Here is a 24,520-nt window from a genome sequence, read left to right as displayed (position 1 = left end):
CCTGTGAGTTCCAGAGTGTTCTCATCCCTCTTTCTCCTAAAGAGCTTGGCTTCCTCAGCCCAGCCTCCTGAGGACAGCAAGTCCTCACCAGCACATTTGTGATTGCCTTAATGTGTGGAGTCTCCCCCAGGACCTCCCAAGGAACATCGTTACCAGGCAGAAGTTCTTTTCTCATGATTGAGCTGTTTGAGTGTGTTGCTTCTCCTCAGTTCTGGGTACCAACCTTCCCCATTTGCTGCAGCAGCTCAAACACCCCTACTTGGTTAAATTTAGCCCATCAGTCTTCCAAGCTTCCAAGAGCTGTCTCAATGGTGTATTGGAACCTTCACTCGCAGCCTTCTCCAGGACTATAAATCCTGGGTTATGAGTTTCTAAGATTGATATTATGCTCCTTGAACCAGAGCCCTGAGATGCAAGCCAGGCATTTAAGGTAGGACCTAGAAGAAGGCACTTTCCCGGGAAGCCTTGGGAAGGCATGTTGGGGAGCTTTATTACTTATGACCCTGGGAGCTATCACTTTCCTCTGGCGCTATAGCTCTCTTTATATACCTGTTCAATAAACAAAATTTCTGTGTGGTGGGCACCACGCTATTTTGAGCGTGCACAAGAGAAATCAGAAGAGGGTCCCAGCTTGAAAATCAGCTCTTCCATCAACTAACTGCTTGACCGTGGCAAACAGCAAATAGATTTCATCTCACTTGTTGACTCCAGAGCACTGTTTCAGATAAGGGTGGATCAAAGAGAGTCCTTCAGCAGGGCCCCCAGATGGGAAGTCATCCAGCCATACCAGCTGTGCCTAAACCTATCACTCGACTGAGAATGGCCTATAACCCTGTGTCTTTCTCACCCCAGGTCCCTCAGGACAAAGTCCTCTGCTAAAAGCTCTTAGTGGGAATTACTCAGCTCCCCTGATTGTCACCAGCTCAAGCAACTCTGTGTACCTGCGCTGGTCATCTGACCACGCCTATAATCGGAAGGGTTTTAAGATTCGGTATTCAGGTGAGTAGGCCGTGAGAACTCCTAAAAAAGGTCCCCCCCACCCCCCGATCTTAACCCCGTAAGTCTCTCACCTGAAACATCCAAAGAAGCCATGGACCATCTCCTCCTCAAGGTGGCAACCTTCCCTGTGTAGGCAGGGCAGCCTCCTGTCATCTGTCTCCCTTAGCCGACACTGCACAAGTGAGCTAGAGCCCTAGAGACCAGAGATCTCCTGTCTCTTCATGTCCAGGTCCTGTCCCACCTCTAACCTCTTCTCCTTCTTCTCATACTCCCATCTTGAATCTCCAGGATTGTAACTATTCAAAATGAGATCTGATGAGACCCAAGGGGATCCTAGACCCTTAAAGGGTTAGGAGATATTACTGAAAGTCCTTTGACTAAGCAACTCTGAGACACAGAATCACACAGGGTAGGCAGCAGAGAAAACCCTCTCCTGTTGTACAAGCTGTATCTCTTTCATCATGACCCTTTCATTAACAGATGCCAGTTGGACATATTTGTGAGGTATACAGTATGACATTTTGATGTATGTATACAATCATAATGACCAATGGGATCAATTAGCACACTTGTCATCTCACAAGTTTATTTCTTTGTGTTGGAGACTGTTGAAATCCATTTTTCTACCACTTTTGGAATGTATAGTCAGTGGGTTATGAACTATGGCTGCCCATCTGTGCTGTAAAACATGAGAACTTGGTCCTAATTTTTGTGCTCAGTAATCAACCTCATTTCACTCCCTCTGCCTTCTACTGGTCCCAAGCTCTGGTGACCCCTATCATACTCTCTACTGATATAAAATCAACTTTTCCTGACTTTCACACATGAATGAGAACACAGAGATTTGTCTTTCTGAGTCACTTAACATTATGTCCTCCACTCCCATCTACATTGCTGCAATTGACAGGGTTTCATTCTTTTCTTTTTCTTTTTGAAAAGCCATGTTGTCTGGGCATGGTCAGATCAAAGGCTATCCCTTTGATAAGAATATCCCTGAGATACAATTAGATGGAGAAAATGGACTTCCTCTGAATTCTCATTGTGGGGACCACTGATCTGTTTGATAAGCTGAAACCTTGATGTCTGCTTTGAAGGGCAGTCCAGGGAACTGCTGGCTGTGCTTACCAGCCCTGGAGGCTGCAAGAAATGTCTGCTGATCATGGGAGATCCACCGCATGCCCGAATGCCAGACAAGTATTTGGCAGAGTTTCAAAGCATAGCGTTTTCAGGGAGCCAGGAACATAGCTCAGTCAGCAAAGTACTTGCCACCCAAGCACAAGGACCCTAGTCCAACCCCCCAGAACCCAGGCAAGAATCTGAGTGTGATGGTATGCACTAGTGATCCCACCCCCAGGGAGACAGAGCAGAAGGATCCTTGGAGCTCTCTGGCTGGCCAGCCTACCTAATCAATCAATGAGCCCAGGTCCCAGTGAGAGACTTCAGCTCAAATAAATAAATAAATAAATAAATATAGGACAGTAGCCTGAGTGGCATCTGAGTTGACCTTAAGCTTCTACACACACACACACACACACACACACACACACACACACACACACACACACACACACACACACATATTGGTTAGCAGGGATGACACATCACCAAGTTCTGCCTAAAGAACCATTGGTCCATACCTTCTCATGAGTCTCCCAATTGCAAGACCAGCCCACACTATGAGGACCCATGGTAGCTCTGGAGGACCACTGGGTGTGAGAAGAACTGACCAGATGGAGCTGAGGGAGCCCTGCCTTGACTCCCTCAAAGTCCATTTCCTCTGTAGATCCCACCCACACCCTCCTCTTCCAGATGCCCATGGTTGAGGCAAGGATGGCCTCATGACCCCATGATCAGTGACCTGTTCTATTACTAGCTGGCAATAGGGCCGTTTGACAAAACACTTAACTGTCTGGGCCTCAGTTTAAAAGAAACCTCAAGATAACCCACGGGGGAGTTCAGGACTAAGTTCCTGGAGGCTGGGAAAATGGTGTTTTCCTACCACCACCACTAATTTAGAGCTGAGAGCTCTTAAGGAGTTCCCTTTGCCTTACTGCTCAGAAACTAATGTATTTGGAAGTAATGAGTCAGTTGTAATTACAGTACATATGCCACGTAGACAAGAAATTCATTACACGGTACAGCAATTAGTACTTAATAATTAAGATACAGCCAACGTGTATGACTTACCACTGTGTCTGTCACAGTGACTAAGCATATTTTATATTGGGACTCTCATTCCTTGGTGAAGGGGGTTCATAGATTCCAGATGTGCTTGACAGAGGAGGCACAGCTGGAGAGCACACACATGTATGTGTATGGCTGTTTTGCCTGCATATATGTCTGTGTACTCCATGTGTGCCTGGTGCTTGCAGAGGCCAGAGTGAGCATCAGCTCCCCTAGAAGTAGAGTTATAGTTGTCAGCCACCATGTGGGTGCTAGGGATTGAATGCAGGTCCTCTGAAAGAGCAGTCAGTGCTCTCAATCACTGAGCCATCTCTCCTTCAAACAAGATATCAGATGTCTCTCTGTGAGAGCCTGTGAGAACAGGCACTGGTCCCCAATCTGCTCATCCCTATCTATCCAGGAAGCTCAGCCAGAGACCAGGCACATAGTGGGGGGGCATGGTGTGAGGCCCCTGGATCACTGTCCCCTCGCAGACTCACAGAACTAACCAGTACTGGTTATTTTTCTTGTTGCTATGACAAAATACCTCACTAAAGGAGGAAGTGGTTTATCTTGGCATGTGGTTTGGGGATACAGTCTATCACCATCATGGGAACGTGACGGTGACAGGAGCCTGAGGTACCTGGTCACATTGTCCTTGTGGCCAGGAAGTAGAGAGAGAGATCAAAGCTGGCACTCAGCTAGCCTTCGCCTTTCTATGCCGTCTAGGACCATGGAATGGCGCTGCCTACATCTGGGGCCTACTTCCCCCAACAACTCCCTCACAGCTGTGCCCAGAGAGTTGTCCCCTAGGTTAGTCTAGGCCTTGTCAAGCTGTCAATGATTACTGTCACACAACATGAGGGCCCCCAGCAGGCAAGAGCTGTGGCCTGAGTTCCCTCCATCTGGGACTTTGGTCAGCTTCCCTCTCTGTTGCATCCCCAGCACCAGAACAACCAGCAGCTGGCACTGAATGGACCCCTGAGAACTCTTCACTGGATAAATGAATGAAATATGTTAAGCCATACGTTGGGGGGACAGGAAATGAGTCCTGTAGGGAAATGTATATCCCAGATCCCCAGGCATCCCCAACACACCAGAACAACAGAGAGCAGCCATTTATTGAGCACTAAGTGCCCTGCACTGCACTGGGATGCTTACTCAGTCTCCCTCCCTCCCTCCCTCCCTCCCTTAAATCATGGGAGCACCTATGAGGGAGGTATTGCAGGAGGAAACTGGAACTAAACAAGCTTCAGTGACTTACCTGGTTGTCACAGGTTTAGGAAACCAGTCCCACTGGGCCCTGCTTTACACGGCTGCCTACAAGGGCGTTGAAAACAACCTGAGCTGTGCTCAGGCAGCAAGGGAGGCCCGTGATTTACAGAACAGGTTGTTGGTGGTGTAGTTTTCAATTGCCCTTTGTTTTGATTTGTCCTGTTTGCTCTCGTTCTGGCTTTACTTAACTGTTGTTCAGTGTCAACCTCTCGGGCCTTCCTAAATAGCAGAGAACTCAACAATGGCAGTGGAAATGAGCTAGGGGAGGAGGGGAAGCTGCTATGGGGCAGGCAGCTGTGGAACTTCTCCGCTCAGCCTCTTCTCACTCCTCAGCTCCCTACTGCAGCCTGCCTAAGGCTCCACTCCACGGCTTCATCCTGGGCCAGACAACCACCCAGCCGGGTGGTTCCATCCACTTTGGCTGCGACACAGGCTACCGTTTGGTGGGACACAGCATGGCCATCTGTACCAGGCACCCTCAAGGCTACCACCTGTGGAGTGAGGCCATTCCTCTCTGTCAAGGTGAGCGGCAGGGGCTATAGTAGCAACCAGGTGACTCAGCTCCAAGTCACCTTGGGCTGGTCTCAGGAGCTGGGGGCCGGGGGGCGGTGTGAGTCTCCCAGGGTTTGGTGATGTGAGACAAGAAGGGACAGGAAAAGGAAGTACTGGGTGGGGGAGTCTGTGTCAGGACCCCCATGGTAAGAAGGGCCCGCCCCCCCTAGCAGCTAAGGACTCCCAAAGGCAGGGAGACATGAGGTCTGGCTCCTAAAGCAAAGGAGTCAGGCGACCCCTGACTTCTGCCATTCAGTTTGCATGCATTACCTTTTAGAATGTATGGGGGGTTTTCCCTTTATAAGAACATACGTTCTTGTCATGATGAAATATCTTGCTTTGTATAATCAATAAACACTAATAAAAGTAAATAAATAAAGTCACAGGGCTGGAGTGATGGCCCAGTCAGTAAAATGCACACCTTGTGAGCATGGTGCCTGAGTTTGATCTTGCAGAACCCATATATATATATATATATATGCATGCCAGGGGTAGCAGCACGTGCTTGCGGTCTCATTGCCTGAGAGGTAGAGACAGGAGGATCTCTCCGGCTTCACCCTGGCCTGCTTGGTGAGCCCCAGGCAGAAGTTGAGATGCTGCCTCAAAAACCTAGGATGGTACCCATGGAACAACAGTTAAGACTGTCCTCTGGCTTCCACCTGCCCCTCCCACACACACATGTGCATCTGAACACATAAACACACAAACAAAGTAATATATTTCCAGATTAGAAGTCTGAAAAAGAATAACAAATAGCACAAAGAAAAAGAGTGAAAATGAACTGTAATTCTGCCCTGAGATCACTACTGTTACTAATTCAGTATTATTTCTTTTGGTCTTCTGAATACCAATTAACATTTTCCAGATAATTGCCAATGCTTCCTTGTTATTGCTGTTGATGGCTGCATAGCATTATAGGAAAAGTGACACTTATTTAGGTGTCATCTACTGTGGGTCATTGGAGCCTCTATGTATTTTGTTACCATATAGTTATAATTCTATCGTTATAAATATTCCTGTTTGTTCCCTCAAATGAAATCCCAGAAAGGAGATTGTTGGACCGAGACATATGCAGAAATTACAGTTTCTGATACTTTGTGCCCTGTTCAGATATTTTCGTCATGTACCCTTCTCCCAGCAACAGAGAAAGCACTTTTCCCAGGTGCCACACTGAAAAAGGAAGAAGCGCCTTGCCCAGTGTGGATAAAAGAGACAATGGCACTGCCGTTTGATCTTAGGTTTCTTGGTTCCCAGTGTGTTGACATCTTTAATTACAGCTGTCCCCTCTGACCCTCACAACCTCCTAACCCACATGGGTCTGCTTTGGAAAAGACCAGAAATGTGTTATTAATATTCTGCAGACGGACCGGCTGTCACCCATGGCAGGTATCATTGGCTTCAGTCTCTCTGTTCCTAGCCACATCAGCCTGGACAGCTCTATTCCAGAATCCATTTGGAAACTTCCAGGTGTCTGCTCTGTTAGGACTCAGTCCATCCCTCTAGGTCTGCCCTCACCTAAGCTTTATTCATGCCCTTTCTCTCAGCTGCCGTGTTCTCTGGAACCCACATTCCACATCCAGGAAGTAAATGCCTCCAGTTACTATCCCACAGGCTCGCCTCCCTTCCTCCCCCATGGCCAGGAGGGTTCTCCTGGGAGCATATACATAGTCCCTCCACAAACAGAGAGCGTCAGTCAGCCACTGTCACTATTTCTGGCATAGCTTAGTGAGTGGAAGGGCCTGGCATTCTGTCTGCTCCCTGTCCCCACTCCCAAGCCATGGCTTCTCTTTGAGACACTTCTCTTTGAGACACTTCAATCCCCGCTCTCTCCATCCACTCTCCCATGAACTTCATCCCATGAGAACTTTCAAACACTCTGTACTTTTACTTCCTCCTGACAGAGTGTCTCCCCTGTCTCTAGGGTAAGGACACTCAGGCTGAGCTGTAAGCTCCCCAACTGGGGAGTTACCTATTTTCTCGGTTGTCTATTCCAGCTGGGGTCAAACCAGGGCTGTGAGAAGGGGCTGCACCATTGCCTCTGCTTGCTCTCCTAGGTTGGTCTCCCAGCAGAGCATCTACATGGATCTGGTAACTCTGCCCAGGGAGGCTCAAGCGAGCAGAGCAGTTAGTTGATCTACTGTGATGGTTTAGCTGACCCAGTCCCACTGTAGCTCAGTCCTGCTGTTTGGATATTGGATGAGCCTTGTCTCTAAATACTTCCTGCTTTGTCATCCCCTGTGAGCTCCACATTGCCACCCCGCCCCATCTTTTGGTTCCATCACCAGTTTTTGAATCCTTTTTCTCTCTTGTGTCCCAGGCACCTCCCCACCCCCTGGGCAGTCAGCCCTCCCTTATCGTAATACAGTCCTAGACTGGGCCTCCGGAAATTCTGGAAAGTTTAGCAGGGTCAGGCATCATTGTTGGTCACCGCCAGGGGCCTTTCTTCTGCCAGAGATTATTCAGGATCTGAGGGGAGGAGGCCTAAGCTCTAGATGAGCCATTGGGGGACAGTGAGTAAGGGATGGTGGCGTGTACTCAAACTCTTGTTTATCCTTCCTTCTGCATGTTCCTCCAGAAAATGCATCAAATCACAGACCTTGCCATGCTGCTGGACGTGTCTGAAGCAGTAACCTTGGCACTCCATTTATTTATGTTACCTCTGTTTTCCATGTAAATGCCATGTTTTACAGTTTCTTGGTTTTCGTGTTGTTTTTGCTGGAGAATACCCTCAAGTAAACTTCTCAGGATTCATGAGAGGAAAAATCTCTGAGTCTCTAACTGTGTAAAGGTGTCAGTAGTTTTGCCCTCATATATGCTTAGCAGGGTGACTAGGTTAAATTCTAGGTTATAAATCATTTCATCCACAAGGCTGAAGGCTTTGTAAATTTTCTTGGGATGCCTAATACAGGTAAAAGGAAGGGTCAAACCTAGTTCCCATCCTTCACAAGGTTCCCCTCTGCCTCTCAATGGTCCTCTTCGTGTCCCTTTGTTCCCTTTCAACCTGAAGACTTGTGTCTCTCTTCAGCTCCTGGAAATATTCATGTACTAATTCTGTTAACCCACCCACTTTCCACTGTCTCTTTCTGGAGCTTTAAACAGTTGGACACTGGACCTCTCCACTGGTCCTTTTATCTTGTTTTCAGTCTGTCTTTTGGACCTTTATTCTGGGAAGTTGTTTATTTTTAACTTCTCTTCTTGTGTGTTTTGAAAGTTTCAAGGAGTCCTTCCTTTGCTGTGTCTCTTAAAAGCTCTCCTCATTTTATGAATGTCATGTGTCACTTAATCTCAGGATACCACTGGCTTCCCAGTTCAGCAATCCCATATCTGCCATTTCCTGAGCTAGCTCTGTCTGCTGATGGGGTTTTCCCAGCCCCAACGCCTAAATACTTAGTCTTACTTTTATCACATTGGTACTACTGGCTCCTTCATCTGTGTAGTAACATTTGATTGTCCATATTTAAAAAGTAAAAGCTAGGTAGCAGCTGGTAAAATCTGGATATGGGTGCAGAATAGGGATGAGCAGACAGCCCATGGGGGCAGCTGAACCTGACCACCTGAGTTTGACCCACATGGGTAGAGGAAGAGAAGCACCTCCTGCAAGCTTTCCTCTGACTTCCCCATGCATGCACACAAGTGCACACGTGTGCGTGCACACACACACACATACACACACACAAATTAATTAAATAAAATGCAATAAAAATTTTTATTAAAAAGAGCATCCCTTGGAATACTAACCCCCACCTTGGCATTTCTGACTCTTTCAAGGGACTCTGTCCCCACACCTTAAAGAAAAGGGACCACTTGGTTCTTTTCAACAAGCAGAGACTTGAATGCCTTGACCCTGTGCCTGTGGGGTAGATGGAAGTCTTCCATGGGACTCCTTCCTGTAGGTTTTGAGTGGCAGCCTTTTCTCTCCATTTAATCTGTGAACACACATGTCTCTCCATCCCATCCTCCAATTTGTTCTTTTCTGATATCTCTAATGATATGTGATATCTCAATTGTCTTTCTCGTGGGACTTTTTATGTTTGTCGGTCTTTGCTCTAAGTTTTGGAGCTTCAATGGATAAAGTAAAAATATAGTTTCAGAGTATCTTGGATCAGAAATGCTCATGAAATCCTTTCTCCTCTGCCAGCTCTTTCCTGTGGTCTCCCTGACGCTCCCAAAAATGGAATTGTGTTTGGCAAGGAGTACACGGTGGGGACTAAGGCTGTGTACAGCTGCAATGAGGGCTACCACCTCCAGACAGGTGCTGAGGCAACGACAGAGTGTCTGGACACCGGCCAGTGGAGCAACAGCAATGTCCCACCACAGTGTGTCCGTGAGTCCAGGGGCAGTGGGGGCAGGTGGCAGGAGGGGTTGGGCATGCAGCTGGCTCCTGTAAGGAGTCAGTAGAGAGCTAAAAAACCTGGGGTGAAGGGAGGGGGTGGGCTAGTTATATACATATATTACTTCTTAAGATTGTATAATCAAGAAAACTTAAATATCCAGATTTCTGGCTTTTCTGGGAAAAAAAATACTAGAGATCTCCAGCTACGGACACACCTCAGTTAATAAAGTGCTTACTCGGCATAAACTGAGGGTGGTAGTTCTTGCCTATAATCTCAGCACTGCACAAGTGAAGGCTAGAGGATCAGAATTTCAAAGCCACCCTTAGCCTGGGCTATTTGAGAGGCATCCAAACAGGGTGGGGGAAAGTTCTGAAATCTGACCAAATAAGTGTGCAGCCCACAGCCAGTAACTGAAAGCAGCAAAGCACCAGATCTATAGTCCCCCAATTGCTGCGTCCTGCTCCCCAACCCTCTTCATTCATTCATCAAACCTGCTTAGGAGCCAAATGTTCCTGCATCCATCATTACCGTGTTGAGTTCCCCAGTCCCTCGTTCTAGACTCTTGTGATGTCTTCCAGAATCAAATAGCTAATTCTCGTCCCTGCTTCTTGTTCCCCCAGCTGTGACCTGCCCCGATATCAACAGCATCAGTGTGGAGCATGGCCGGTGGAGGCTCATCTTTGAGACCCAGTACCAGTTCCAGGCCCAGCTGATGCTCATCTGTGACCCCGGCTACTACTACACTGGCCAGAGGGTCATCCGCTGCCAGGCCAATGGCAGATGGAGCCTGGGAGAGTCTATGCCCACCTGCCAAAGTAAGCTCAGGAAGCACAGAATGGGCCCGTTTGCATGGTACTTGCTATCTAAACTGTCTCATACCTGGAGTAGATTCAGGGGTTACCCCCAGAGAGTGTAGCATATCTCTTTGTGGACACTCACCTAGAATCCAGAGCTTAGAAAGGGCTTGTTTCTTGGCACTGTGTCATCTTACTAAAAGTTCCCTCAATAAACCTCCAACTCACCGTGCACTGATTAATTCATTCATTAGGGTCCAACCATGTGCCAGGTCCCAGAAAGGTACAAAGATCAAAGTGTGTGGTAAGCTGGCTCCATGGGCAGTTTACCATGCAAGTATGAGGACACGTGGTAGTGAGTGCATCCGTGATCCTAGCACTCCCATGGCAAGACCAGAGACAGAGACAGAGACAGAGACAGAGACAGAGGAATACCTGAGAGATAAGGATCCAGCTAGCCTGGCGTGTGTGGTGGCAATGAGATCCTGTCTCATTGGAAAGTGAGGACAGATACCTGAAGTTTCCCTTTGACCTACACACACACACATACACACACACACACACACACACACACACACACCATAATTTAAATAAAACAGAGTGTGACTCTTGCCTGCCAGAAGCTTGTAGTCTTCTAGAGAAACAAGGCAAAGAGGCCACGTGTGATACATGTGTGATAAGATACATGTGTGATAAGACCTACAGCTGGGAGAAGGTAGCATGGAGGACCATCTGTGTCTGTCTGCCTCCTTTCCATTGCTTATTGCTATTCTTTGGGTCTTTGAATCTCAAAGGTCAGTCCCCGAGACTGAGGTGAATTAGTGTATGTTCTTGGGTCTCTTACAGAAAGGAAGGGAAAGCCCTGGGCCTCTGCTGTAACATCATGTTTATAGCAGAATAGCAGTCATGAGTGTATAGAAGCCTCACTGCAGCACAGCCTTGGTGCCAAGTTTCACCTTATCCATCAGTCAGGGGCTGTTGGCATGCTCCCTTAAGGACTGTGAGGCTCCTGCTGTCCCAGCAGAAAAGGACAATATTGATGTCATTGTCAGCCCTGAACATACCACAAACTCACCATCTCCTAACCATGACTCCATCTTTGCCCCCTGTGGAGTTCTTAACATGCATGCAAGCCTGAGCTTTGTCTCCAGAGATGGAACCTGGGTGCCTGGGGACACCTGCTGATGGGGGCAAGTCAGGGTCACAGTACATTCTGTCATATTCCAGGAGGGGAAGGCTAGGCAGTTTTTGGCTTTGGTCATTATTTGCTTTCATCTTGTTCAGCAGATGTCTCGTGTCCCTGTCTTGGGACTTGTTTATTAAGCATTTTATGATCTTTTCAGTCATCTCCTGTGGAGAGCTCCCCACACCCCCAAGTGGGCACCGAATTGGAACAATGTCTGTCTATGGGGCAACTGCCATCTTCTCCTGCAATTCTGGATACACACTAGTGGGCTCCAGGGTGCGGGAGTGCATGGCCAATGGGCTCTGGAGTGGTTCTGAAGTCCGCTGCCTTGGTGAGTAGTCCCCCAGCCCCACACTACCTGTCTACTCTCAGAAAGTACTTACTCCAAGAACCAGCTATTAGGCATCCATTGTGACCAAAGCTGGGGACTAACTTCTCTTGGGAAACTCGAAAGAATGAGAAGACCAGCCTCTCTTATAGACACATTCTTATAGTGTACCTAAAATATCCTTTATATTATATATTAGAGAGCTATATATGTGTGTGTGTGTGTGTGTGTGTATGCACATTATAATACATGAATGCATATACACTAAGAAAATGACAGGAGCATTTATAGACACATCACTTACAAAGGAGAATTTTTCATTGCTCCCAGGGCTAATGTACTCCTTGACTGAGCCTTACCTAAGTTCTCTCTTTTGTTACTGTTTTCTGGGCTCTCTCAGTTCCCAAAGAGAATCTCAGCCATGTGAACCTAACAGAGCAGATTGGGTGATCTGTCCCTGGCATGCACACTAATAACCTCCAGGGTACAGGAGGTCATGGCTAGTAACCACTTTCTTGGGCACTTGTTTAGGATACAGTTACAACTACATAGTCAAAGGAGACAAAGGAATGCCAGCCAACTACTGTGCCCAAGCTTCATTTTAACTCACTGAGGTGACACTTGGAAAGAATGAATTTGACCAAGCATCAGGTCTTGCATGGTTGTCATCAGCAGCTCAAGCTACGATGACTTTAACTAGACTATGGTGCTCACTAGACAGTAGGTTCCCAGGGGATGGGCCCTCTGTTAACTTTGTAGCACTATGACAAAATACCCAAGATAATCAGTTTATAGAAAGGAAAGATTAGCCTTGGCTCACAGTTCTGGAATTTGGGACCCATGATCACTTGGCCCTCACTGTCTTTGGACTACAATGAAGCAGCACACCATGGCAGAATCGGAGGCAGAGGGCTTAAGCTTCCTAGACATGACCTAATTCCTCCCTACTTCCTGGAGACTAAGCACCAAGCTTCCAACACATGAAACTTTAGGGTACTTACTCAAACTATAACAAGCCCAGAGACTGGGAGGAGTGGTGATCTCCACCTGTGCACAAACACAGAAACAACTCAAGAAAGGTTGGTCATGTGGCCTGCAACTTTGGTGTTGGGGGTCACCAAGCTCACAACACCCTCCCTGTAACATTTAGGGTTCCTGAAGTCATTCCTGGACCACCATTCCCCAGAGGAGGTGGGGAAATGAAGTATGGATGAGTACTAGGTCCTTTCTCTCCCACCCCACCTAAGCTCTACCCCACTTTCTAGAAGTTTCTCTTTAATTGACTCTTTCCCCATCCTGCCAAAGCTGGACACTGTGGGACCCCAGAGCCCATTGTCAATGGAGTCATCAACGGGGAAAACTTCAACTACCGAGGCAGTGTGGTGTACCAGTGCAGCGCTGGCTTCCGCCTGATCGGCATGTCTGTGCGCATCTGCCAGCAAGATCATCACTGGTCGGGCAAGACCCCTTTCTGTGTGCGTAAGTATGTTATCCACTCTCCCTAGCCATGGGGCTCAGAGTCAACACGGACTTCTTCCCTTTTCCTCTTAGCTAAAGGTTTTGTATATTCTTTTTACCCCCAAAGACATGATCACTACATCTATTTCTTCAGGTCTCTATGTCATTAACTACTGTTTTTATTATTCCATTATGATTTCTTCTGATTTACTTTTTTTGTTCATTTTCTAGTTTGTATGCAAATTATGTTACACACATGCTCATACAGTTAGCAAAGGACAGAAGCATATGCAAACAACCTCACTCCTTTTCATTCTTTCATTTTGTGTTATTTTTATGGTTGTAAGTATTTGGAGCTATAAAATTTCTTCAGATCAACTGCTTTAACTATGTCTCATACATACTAATAATAAATGTTTATTTTTAGAAGCTTTTTAATTTGTCATTAATTGCTCCCTACACCTGGAAGATTTTAATAGAATAAATTTTTTACATTTCTAAGACAAAATGTCTTTTTCACTTTTATTTTATGATCATTATGAACAATAATTCTATATCTTGAAATTTATTGATATTTTTCTTGTGAATAAACAGTTGATCAATTGTTATGAATGTTCCATATGCACTTGAGAAGAAGAGCATTGTGGGTACTGCTGCTACACATAGGAACAGGTGTATTCCTACAATGTACTTTATAAATTATATTCTCTACATACTTATTATTTGTCCACTTGAGCTATTTTCTTTGAGAGGCATATTTAAAGTTTTCTGTTATCAGAACATTTCCATTTTTCCTTACTTTTCCTCCAAGTAGTTTCCATATCACGTGGTGCATACATATTCACAACTGTTATAGCTCTGCTGCAAATTGTGACTTCTCACCTTTAAAAGTATCTTCTTTATCGCTTTTAATATTTTTTAGCTTGAATTTTACTTTTCTTGATCCCAGACTTAGAATTCCGATTCCCAAACTTTTTCCTAGCACACCTTTTACCATCCGTGAATGGCAGGCAAATCTATTAAATTGCCCTCTTGCATGCCAATGTGAAAACCTTCCTGCTTGTAGGTTAAAGTCATTCATATAGGTGGATATGTCTTACACGTTTGGTCCTAATTCTCTTATGTTTTCTGTCATCATGATGTGTTATTCTCTTTGATATTTTGATCTTTTTTGCTTACTTTGTGCTTGTCACACTGAAATGCCATCAGTTCCCCATTTTTTCTATTCAACCCTTTTTTATCTAGCTTGTCAATACTAGTGTCCTTGAACTTTCATGTTATGGCTACGCAACATGTTTCTCTTTCTTCTTTTTATTCCCAGTGGCATTTCTCCTACTCTGTCAGGGCTGGGAACATTTATCGTGTACTTCATATGTTATAACTCTATTGCTTCCCCCTACTTTTTCTTCATTCTTGGACCTACAATTAAATTCATCACAACACTGCTGAAGCCTTCCCAGTTACTCCTCAGCAGGGTCAAGTTCAGTCTTTAGTAGAATCTTCAATGCAACCCTTTGCATAGTATTCTTCAAGTTCCTCAGTGTGTGTGTGTGTGTGTGTGTGTGTGTGTGTGTGTGTGTGTGTGTGTGTGTACTGAAAATCAAACCCATGACCTGGTGTGTGCTACATAAGTACTTTACCGCTACCCCAGCCCTTGGTATTTTAGAAGAAATTCTCTTTATGTAACCTCAAATTTGCAACACTGTCTTTCTACCTCCTGAGTGCTGGTGTAATAGGTATATACCAGTACACAGAGGTATGCTTGCTTGTTTAAAACTCTTTTCTGTTCCCTGTAATTTGAAAGGCAGCTATGTTGGCTATAAAATCGTTGATCACAAGTTCTTTCTTTGATTTTCTAAAATGTTCTTCCATCGCAATTTTTTGGTGTATGTCACTGCACGTGTGTATATAAGCATACACGCCGGCATGCATGTGTTTTGCCTTTTTATTGTATCTATTTAAGTATATTTCAGCATACATGCCCATAGGGAAATGATGACAAATGTCAAGTAAAATACAATATCATCTCCTTTCCTTTGTGTGTATGGTAAGCATGCCTGAAATCTACCCTCTTGAGAAATGTCCAACATACAATACAGTACTGTTAACTGTAGACACTGAGCTGTGCACTGGACCCCTAGCTGTTGCTGTCCCACGTAACGGTAACTTTGAGTCATCACGCCAGCGTTTCCGTTTCCTACTGGCCCTTTCCCTGAGAAAGCACCATTCTGCACTCTGTCTGGGCATTCAACCTGTAGACGTATATTAGCTTCACACCAGGGGTGTTCAGGGAAGTTCTGGTTATTTTTCACTTTGTCCCTGAAGTCTAATATTTCTCCAAGGGCTGAATGCTACAAGCCAGCTGCCCTGTATATCCCGTGGGTCTCTGAATGCATCCACTCTGCTTTTATTCCTCAAACTCTCTTAGATTACAGTTTTAAGGTCTGGCTCGGGCCTGCTGCGCCTGGCCTGTTCATTCTTCTGCTTCCCGGCATTTTAAAGCCTAAGACAGTCCCTGCCGTGGTTGCTGCAGAACTGGATTTTCTGTTCTTTTATTTGTTCTTGTTAATTTGCATTTTGGGGGATTTACATAGGCACCATTATCCTCTGCTACCTACAAGTAATTTGGAAAATTCTTCACTTTTTAGAGTTCCCTAAAGTGAGCCTTTATGTAAAATGCAAGGGTTTGTTCTTAACTGTTATAAGGCAAAGTTTTGTTTTTAATTGCTCCTCTTCATCTTGCTCCTCATACATGGAGCAGGCCACTAAGATATGCAGGCTGCTCCACCGCAATGTCTAAAACCAGCCTTAGCGACCTCCTCAGTGTTGGGTTTACAGAAAGTGAGACCCATCCATAACCAGTCATGCTTCCAGATGTATCTACACAAAACATATGTCATTGCACCCAGGAGACTCACATGATGTTGGGGCCTGAGTAGAGAATGCCTGACTAACCTTTAGACACTCCTGTTAGACTGTGTCAAAGTCACAGGTATTGGGATAAGAACTCGGGCTCTCATCCCTGTAAACCAGTATGCCTGGCATAAACAACCAGAAAGATTTATTTGGGACTCCAGGTTTCAGAAGAGTCCATCCATTACAGTAGGGAGGCTGTGGTAGGGCCCAGCAGTTCACATCGAAGTAGCCAGGATGCATAGAAAGGCAAGACAGGAAGAGAACAAGCCCTTGATGATGTACTTCCTCCCACTAGGCCCAGCCTCTTCCTCTCCACCATCTCCCAACTGCCATAGCATTAGCATTCCATCAAGGGATTACTACTAATCTGTTCATTGGGTTAGAGCAGCCATGTTCTCATGTCTGGGCACGCCCTCATCGAGGCATGCAAGCATGTGCTTTTCTGATGTCCTGGGCTTTTCTCCACTCAGTCAAGGTGACAGTTCAAGTTAAGTATCACAGCTGTCTACTCTAGTCACCCTCCCCTTCTGTCACTGGCAACAAAAGCCACTAAACTTTGAGTCAAGTCCCTCCCCCAGCATTTCTCTACTCCAGCCAGAGAGCACCTCCTCATGAAACAGAGCTCTGCTGCCAAGAGATGCAGGGCAAGAGACAGAATGTCACAGACAAAGCTCAGGACTCTAGGGGCAGAATGGTGCACCAGGGGGTGGCAATGGGTGGCAGTGGATGTTCCTGCTGTCCCTGAACAAGGCCTGCAGCCTGGGAGCAATGGAAAAGCAGTGAGCCAGAGCTGTAACTGCCCAAGACATGCATGCCTGTGTCACCAGTGAACCCTCAGGCTGATGCTCTTCCCTCTTTCAACTACTCGACAACCCTTCAGATTATCTTCCGAGGCTTTGGCATTATCCCTTTGGCTCTGTCTGAGCCACTTGCTACTCTATACTGGGCTTTCTTTCTGACCCTCGTCCGTCCCCCTTGCAGCTTTTCTGTCTGTCTTCCCTTAAAAGGTGGGGCTCCCAAGGTTGTCATGTGCAGAATTTACCTCACTGCTGAATGAGATTGAATGGTTGTTAATTTTTGTGGGGATATCATGATCCTTTGCCCAGCTGGTACAAAGTTCGCAAATAATGCTATCTGTAAAGCATACCCCTGCCTATCCCACACCCTCAATAATCTAGCAAAAGCCCGCCCGCCCTTGAGACAGACCCAGGTCGGGCAGCATCCCAGGTGAGAAGAGGCTGATGTGGGGGTGTGGAATGGTAGGCAGGCTCACCTATCTTCTGTTCTGATTGCAGCAATCACCTGTGGACACCCAGGCAATCCAATCAACGGCCTCACTCAGGGCAGCCAATTCAACCTCAACGACGTGGTCAAGTTCGTTTGCAACCCAGGATACATAGCTGAGGGAGCTGCTAGGTCCCAGTGCCTGGCCAGTGGACAGTGGAGTGACACGCTGCCCACCTGCAGAAGTGAGTCACCCTTCCTGTCCTGCTGTCTCCCCCACCACACTGTGAGCTTCTGCAACCCAGAGGGACAAGGCATGGAATTCAGTCCCAGTATTATTTCCATAATGCAAGGAATCCTTGAGGCAGAGAAGAGTCACAAACGGAGTCGTTCAACCCCTAGATACAGTTGTGTACCATTTCATTGTGGGTCATGAGAAGAAATCAACAGTTTCATCTTGCAAGCCTTAGTTCATAGAACAAATAATTTATCATCATCATGCAATGCCATTCTGTGTGTGTGTGTATGTGTGTGTGTCTGTGTCTGTGTGTGTGTATATGTGTCCGTGTGTGTGTGTGTGTCTGTGTGTATGTTTATGTCTGTGTATGTTTATGTCTGTGTATGTGTGTCTATGTCTGTGTGTGTGTCTGTGTGTGTCTGTGTATGTGTCTGTGTGTGTGTCTGTGTCTGTATGTGTCTGTGTGTATGTCTATGTATGTGTGTGTGTCTGTGTATGTGTGTGTGTGTGTGTGTGTGTGTGCACAAAGGGTCTTCTCTCACATAAACAATGAATTTAGGAGCTGTCTCATCTCTGAGGAACATCTTGGTCTTTCCTCATGGTTGCAAAACTGCTGCTGTGGCTCCGTTGTTACTACATTCACTAGAGCTCTGTTGATGAGGGAAATGTTTAAACAGCACAATTGGAATGAAAAACAAACACAAATGAGCCTAAGAATTGTAGTGAAGAGCAGGGGTGGAAGGTGGGGGATGCAGAGAGGAAACCAGAGAAGTAGCCTGGGCAGGGACTCTTCCCCTTCTGGTCCCACTTAAACTATTCTGGGTAACTCTAGACTGGCCTTGAAGGACTTGTTTTGTTTTGTTTTGTTTTGTTTTGTTTTGTTTTCGAGACAGGGTTTCTCTGTGGTTTTGGAGACTGTCCTGGAACTCGCTTGGTAGACCAGGCTTGGTCTGGAACTCACAGAGATCCACCTGCCTCTGCCTCCCCAGTGCTGGGGTGCACCACCAACGCCCCAGCATGGGTTGACATTTCTAACCATGCATACCTCAAGGACATGACTGTCTCGCCTCTGTGTGCCTGACCCCTGGCTGCTTGCCAAAGGTCATCTGGTTTGAATATCAATCTGGTGTGAATATCAGGACAGCCTCCAAAGTCACAGAGAAACCCTGTCTCGAAAAAAAAATGTCAGCCAGGGCCACAGTCAGCACTGCAAGCCTGGGGGAGAAAGGCTGGGTGCTCTAGGAGGGGAGGCAGGCTCCTCGGGGGAGGTGACGGCCACCTGGACATGGAGGATGAACCCATGACCGGGTGACCAAGGCAGAGAAGAAGGGCTGCAGCCTCCAGACCAGACCAGCTTCCTGTGCAGGGTCCCCTTTGTCATCGAGCTGTCATCAGAGCTTGAGAATATCCTCACATCCGGATCCCAGTGTCTCACTCACTGTCACTTTTAATCACAGTCATCAACTGTACAGATCCCGGGCACCAAGAGAACAGCGTCCGGCAGGTCCATGCCAGCGGCCCCCACAGGTTCAGCTTCGGGACCACTGTGTCCTACCAGTGCAGCCACGGCTTCTACCTCCTGGGCACACCTGCGCTTAGCTGCCAGGGAGATGGCACCTGGGACCGGCCCCGCCCACAGTGTCTCTGTAAGTAGATCCGTTTGCTTTGAGTAATTGATGGAGGGACATATCACAGAGAAGCCCTACACATACTATGTCCAAGTGTGTGCACACGGGTGTTATGCCACTGAAGCATTCTGGCTGCTCCTTGGACATCAGGGCCCTTCTTGGGGCCCTGGTGCAGAGATGCCAAGCTAATTCACATGTTCTTCCTGGACAGGGTGTGTTCTGTATCCCCTCCAGTACTTCCGTGAACTCTGGAAACTTTTGAGGGTCCCTCCCTGCAGAGCTGGCTGCGTAGTGAGACACCACATATACATTTTACCCCTTTCCAGCTTTTCCAGAAAGATATTATGGGCTAGTCACCTTTCTTGTTGCTGTGACGCGGTATTTAACAAATGCAACCTAGGAAGGGAGGGTTTGTTTTGGATCTCGGTCTGAGGGTACAGTCCACTGTGGCAGTGATGTCACAGCAGCGAGAGTCTGGGAAGCTTGTCATGCTGCATCCACAGAGGAAGCAAAAAGTGATGAATGCTGGTGATCAACTCATTTTCTCCTTTTCTATTTAGTCCAGGACCCCAGCCCGTGGAATGATTCTCACCACCACATTTAGAATGGGTTTTTTCATTTTACTTAACCCAGTCCAGAAACTCCCTTACAGACATGCCTGGAGGCTGTCTTCTAGGTAATTCTAGATCTTGCCACGTTGCTAATTAATTTTAACTATTTTCCTCGGGAGGACTGAAGCAAAACTACCAGTCTGTCTGGAGACCAGTATCCAGTTAGAATCCAGGTCAGCTTGGATGCTAACTCCAGCATTGCCACTGAAGAATCCTCGTAGCTATGGAGAAGCCTGCTACCCTGCCAGAGTCATGGCTTCTTCAGCTTTGAAAATGATGGGGATACTTGGGCATGTGTATAGTAAAAATCAAATGCATCGTGGGGTGGGACTCACACTGTTAGAAAAGGCTTACATAATCCAAGCCTGCCAAACACAAGAGGGAAGCACCCACACGATGTCACTTAGCAACTGAACTCTTTCTTTTGGTCCTCATGAAAGGAAGTCCCAAACATTCCATGGAACCCTTAAGTATTCTCACTCATGAGGTCCATTGTCACTCTTGACAATGTATTTCTTTCTGATCTCTGTTACCATTTTACCTTTGAATAGAGTTCCCTTCCTCGCTACTATGAAAAAAGACAAAGAAATGATGGGAATAACCATCTCACAGGGTTGTTCAAAGACTGCATAGATAGGTAAATCCACAGAGCACGCGTTTACTCTCTGGCCCGTGAGACTGCTCCATAAGTAATAGCATCATTCATCACTATTAGGAAAAGTTACAGGGACAATATGGAGAAAAACAAAGTTAGGGGAGGGGCTCAAGTCCTGACACTGGTTGCTAGCCTCTCAGTCTGATGAAATGAGCAGTGCCCTCTGGTCTCTGCACTCTGGCTGCTGAAGAGGAATCTTGTGGGTTACTCCCTCCCCAGGTCCCTAACAGAGACAAAGATACACTCCTGAGGCATTAATGGCTACTGAGTTGTGACCATCCCCAGTGCACTGGTCTTTGAGAGTCCTCCAGTCTGGGTAACTTTATTCAAAGACCCTTGCTTCTAGGTGTAGCAGGAGAACAGTTTTCCAGCCTCACTCACTACCAATATCCCCCTTGCCTGAGGACCCTGACATGGCCATCGAGGCCCATGTATGCGTGGTAAGTTATTTGGACTTTTAAATGGACAACTGCCTGCGTATGGTTTGCCAGCCAAGGTGTGGAGACTTTAGTGGCTTCCAATCATAATGAGGACTATTCTGGTCTATTTCCCTTCTCAGCACCAGTGACCTGCCTTGTGTCTTCCTGCCTCACCCCAATATTCAATCAAAGCCATGATCATATCCTCTGAAACTGCTTCATGGTAGCCTCATCTGGATCATTCCTCCACAGAGAAACCAGTGTGATCCTGATACAGCATAAACCAAGTCATGTCCCTCTGGCGCTTCCTATTATGCTTAGAATAAAATCAGTATGTCACACCATGGCCCGGCTTCCAGTGCCACCCCCTTATTCTCACCCACCCTTCCCTGGTTCATCTACACACTGCTGTGGTTTGGATACGAAAAGTCACACACAGACTCATGGGCTCAAACACCCAGTCTCCAGCTCGTGGTGCTATTAGGGGATGCCATGAAAGTTGTAAGAGGTGGAGCCTCCCTACAAGAAACAGGCCACTGGGTACAAGCCTTGGTGGTTTATAGACCAGTCCTGCTTCCTATCTACTCTCTACTCCCTGACTTCAGACACAGTGTGACACCTTCCCCACCATGATGGACTGTGTCCCCGCAGACTGAACCAAAGTAAACCCTACTCCCTCAAGTTGCTTCTTACCAGGCATTTGGTCACAGAAACAAGGAAAGAAGCTAAGACGCAAACCAAATTCATTCTGGCCTCGTCCTTGTACACGCCATGTTCCTTCCTCGATGTTCCTGCCCCAGCCCACACAGTCCTGACCTGTCATCTCAGAGAGACCATTCTTGACCACCCTATTTAAAATGACTCCCCTCAGCCCCCAAGTACCCTTGCCCTTTCTCGGCTTTGTCTCTTATTGTAACACCACTATTCATTTACTCCCTTTTTTAGCCTCCCTTTCCCATTATAAGATCTAAGACTGCATGAACTTTATTCCCTAGACACAGAGGCCGGGGCCTATCACATAATAAACACTCAATAAACAAGGTGTGTTAATTAAGAAAGGTGTTGACCTGTAAAAGGGGAAGCTAAGGCCAGTGCTAGCACCCTAATCTGTGCCTCTTAATTCTGGGACCTTAGTTTTATCACTGGTCTTTATAGTTATGCTTCGATGTTTCAGACAAAGGAATCTGTAGAGTGAAGGGGGAGGGTTGGGAACAGTTGATGAGGCAGCTTTAAGATTCAGAGAGAGGAACCCATGAAAACAGCCCTGGAAGGACGGCTCCTTATTTGCCTTGTGTGTTCTGTGTGTACCATCTCGGATACACCCTGTGGCAGGGAGGGAACAGGGAGAGATGAGCAGGAGGGACAAGACAAGGAACCAATGTTACTGCATACCTGCTATGTGCTAAGTAGGTAATAGTCTTTGCTTCCAGCTGAGAAACAGTGAGGAAGTGGGCAAGCTTTGTCTGCTGGTGCCTGATGCATGAGCCAGAAGGAAGTCCGCTCCCACAGATACCAAGGTTTCCTCCCAGTCCTGGCTTCCCACCGCAAGCATGTGGAGTGACGGTGGCCCATCCCCAACACAGCTGAGATGTTTGCTGTCTCCCCACAGTGGTGTCCTGTGGTCATCCTGGCTCTCCACCACATGCCCAGATGTCTGGAGACAGCTACATAGTGGGGTCCGTTGTGCGGTACAGCTGCACAGGAAAGCGGACGCTGGTGGGAAATGCCACCCGCATGTGTGGACTGGACGGACACTGGACAGGCTCCCTCCCCCACTGCTCAGGTACGCAGCATGGTGTGCAGGGGGCTGGAGGGGCACTGGCTGGTGGGAGCATAGTCCATGAACAGAAGGACATAGAGCCCATCTTTCACAAGACAACCCCTCCAGAAGAGACTCCAAGGGCACTCCAGCCCTTCACCAGTTCTGACTGAGTCCAAGCAGTCGACAGCCAAGGGCACTGCTTGATGAAGGCCACCTGGAACTTTAGTTCTATCTAGAAATCGGAGTCCATGTGCTCCTGGGGATGACAATCCAGGCCCAGCCTACGTAGCCCTGTGATCTTTTCTCCCCTCTTTCAGGCTCCTTGGGCCCCCAACCTGTCTCATTCTCTGTCATCAGTACCTAATTCAACTTGTCCCATGTCCCGACTGCCTCCTGGGATAGTCACAATGAGACACCAGTTCCCAGGAATGTCCTTCTACTGAATTCTAATCACTAGTCCCCAGAAGAAGCCTGGCTCGTTATTGAAGTGGCAGGTGCAGGGAGCACGAAAGATCCCATGTCCATATTTCCTAAGCCAGAAATCCATCTGTAATGTCTCACAACAGAACAAAACCTCTGAAAGTGAATTGTACCAACAGCAGAAACCACAGGGCTAAAACGCCAGAGCTGAGGCTTCTTTAGGTAAGCCTTACCTGGCACTACCAAGGAAGGCCTCCAGGTATCTCGTAGCCTGAGATTCCCCCAGGGAGCCTGCCTTCCTGTTACCAACCCTTAGCCTTTCTAGTCCCTTCCTAAGGATAAAGATCCCAGCCTCCTAGTCACAAAGAGTCCCATCTGTTTGTAATTTAAGAAAAGCAGTGCATGAAAGAAAGAAGCCATGAGACAGGGTTCAAGCAGAGGGTTTTTTTAATTAGGGAAAGGAATCATAAAAAGGGGAAAGGGGAGGAAGGAGACTGGCCTCCGGAGACAGGAGCAGCACACACACACACACACACACACACACACACACACACACACACACACACACACACACACCAGACAGATTGAGGTTGTATCCCGTCAGCACTAAAAATCCCCCAGAGATGTTCTTACAGGAAAGAAATGGGATGAGGTGGTTGTTCAAGGTCAGTGATTAAGGCTGGCGCTTCAGCTGGGAGAGATTACGAGGAAGGGGCTGCTTGGGAGGCTTTTGCAGTCACTCAGGCCAAAGATTGGTGGGTATCTGAGCTAAGACCTAGAATGAGGCTAGGATGGAGAGCGCACATTGGTCAGCAGGTACGGGAGGAGATGAGTCGAGAGGGAGAAGCAGGAGATGTGGCAGCCTGGACCACTGGAGCTTCCCTTCCTGTGCGGCCCCGAGGACTTACCAAGGATTTGATCTGTGTGCTCTGACTAATGAGTAGTGAGGTGGAACACTGATTCTGGCATCTTCCTCCTCCGTGGGGCTCTGTGGTGTGTCTCCATACATGGAACCTGGTTCCCTGGGGCTCTGTGTCCTGTTGTCTGCCCTCCCTCACCTCTCCTCCTGAGTGCTGAAGTTGTAATTAGTGCAGACACTGTGGGCTGGGCGCAGTCCTTTGCCCCCTCCATCATACACGGGGTTCATTGCTTCCTCCTTAACCACAGAAGCGTCTCCCCAGGACTCAGTTCCATTTGCATCCATTCAAGAACAATAAAAATCCCTCAATGTTTGCTGGCTTCTCCTTTCACAGGAACCAGCACAGGAGTTTGTGGTGACCCAGGGATCCCAGCCCATGGCATCCGTCTAGGGGACAGCTTTGCCACAGGCAGCCTGATGCGCTTCAGTTGCGAAGCTGGCCACGTACTCCGAGGATCCTCAGAGCGAACGTGCCAAGCCAATGGCTCATGGAGCGGGTCACAGCCTGAATGTGGAGGTAGTATGTGACCCTTCCGCTCCTCCCCTGCCCTGCCCAGCACACCTGCTCCCAGTCATGCCCCACATGCCCACCCTTGTAGACGGTGGACATCAGCAGGCAGCTCATGTCCATTTTTATTA

The 24,520-nt window shown here is 47.3% G+C and overlaps 1 protein-coding gene across 3 annotated transcripts in view; it reads left to right on the top strand.

The window, feature by feature from the left end:
• Positions 1-24,520, top strand: part of Csmd2 (CUB and Sushi multiple domains 2) — a 558,343-nt gene that overhangs the window by 504,211 nt on the left and 29,612 nt on the right. For all 3 annotated transcript variants that reach the window (XM_040756596.1, XM_040756595.1, XM_040756597.1), the window contains 10 exons: positions 853-999; positions 4,771-4,959; positions 9,128-9,313; positions 9,944-10,138; positions 11,461-11,634; positions 12,937-13,110; positions 17,301-17,474; positions 18,925-19,113; positions 22,390-22,563; positions 24,216-24,398. In XM_040756596.1, coding sequence (XP_040612530.1) covers positions 853-999; positions 4,771-4,959; positions 9,128-9,313; positions 9,944-10,138; positions 11,461-11,634; positions 12,937-13,110; positions 17,301-17,474; positions 18,925-19,113; positions 22,390-22,563; positions 24,216-24,398 — 1,785 coding nt within the window. The remainder of the gene's footprint in view (positions 1-852; positions 1,000-4,770; positions 4,960-9,127; positions 9,314-9,943; positions 10,139-11,460; positions 11,635-12,936; positions 13,111-17,300; positions 17,475-18,924; positions 19,114-22,389; positions 22,564-24,215; positions 24,399-24,520) is intronic.

Source organism: Mesocricetus auratus, unplaced genomic scaffold, assembly GCF_017639785.1.
Source record: "Mesocricetus auratus isolate SY011 unplaced genomic scaffold, BCM_Maur_2.0 Super-Scaffold_100014, whole genome shotgun sequence".
NCBI classification, from domain to species: Eukaryota; Metazoa; Chordata; class Mammalia; order Rodentia; family Cricetidae; genus Mesocricetus; species Mesocricetus auratus.
Note: the sequence above shows the minus strand (reverse complement) of the source record. Positions and strands in the feature narration are given on the sequence as shown.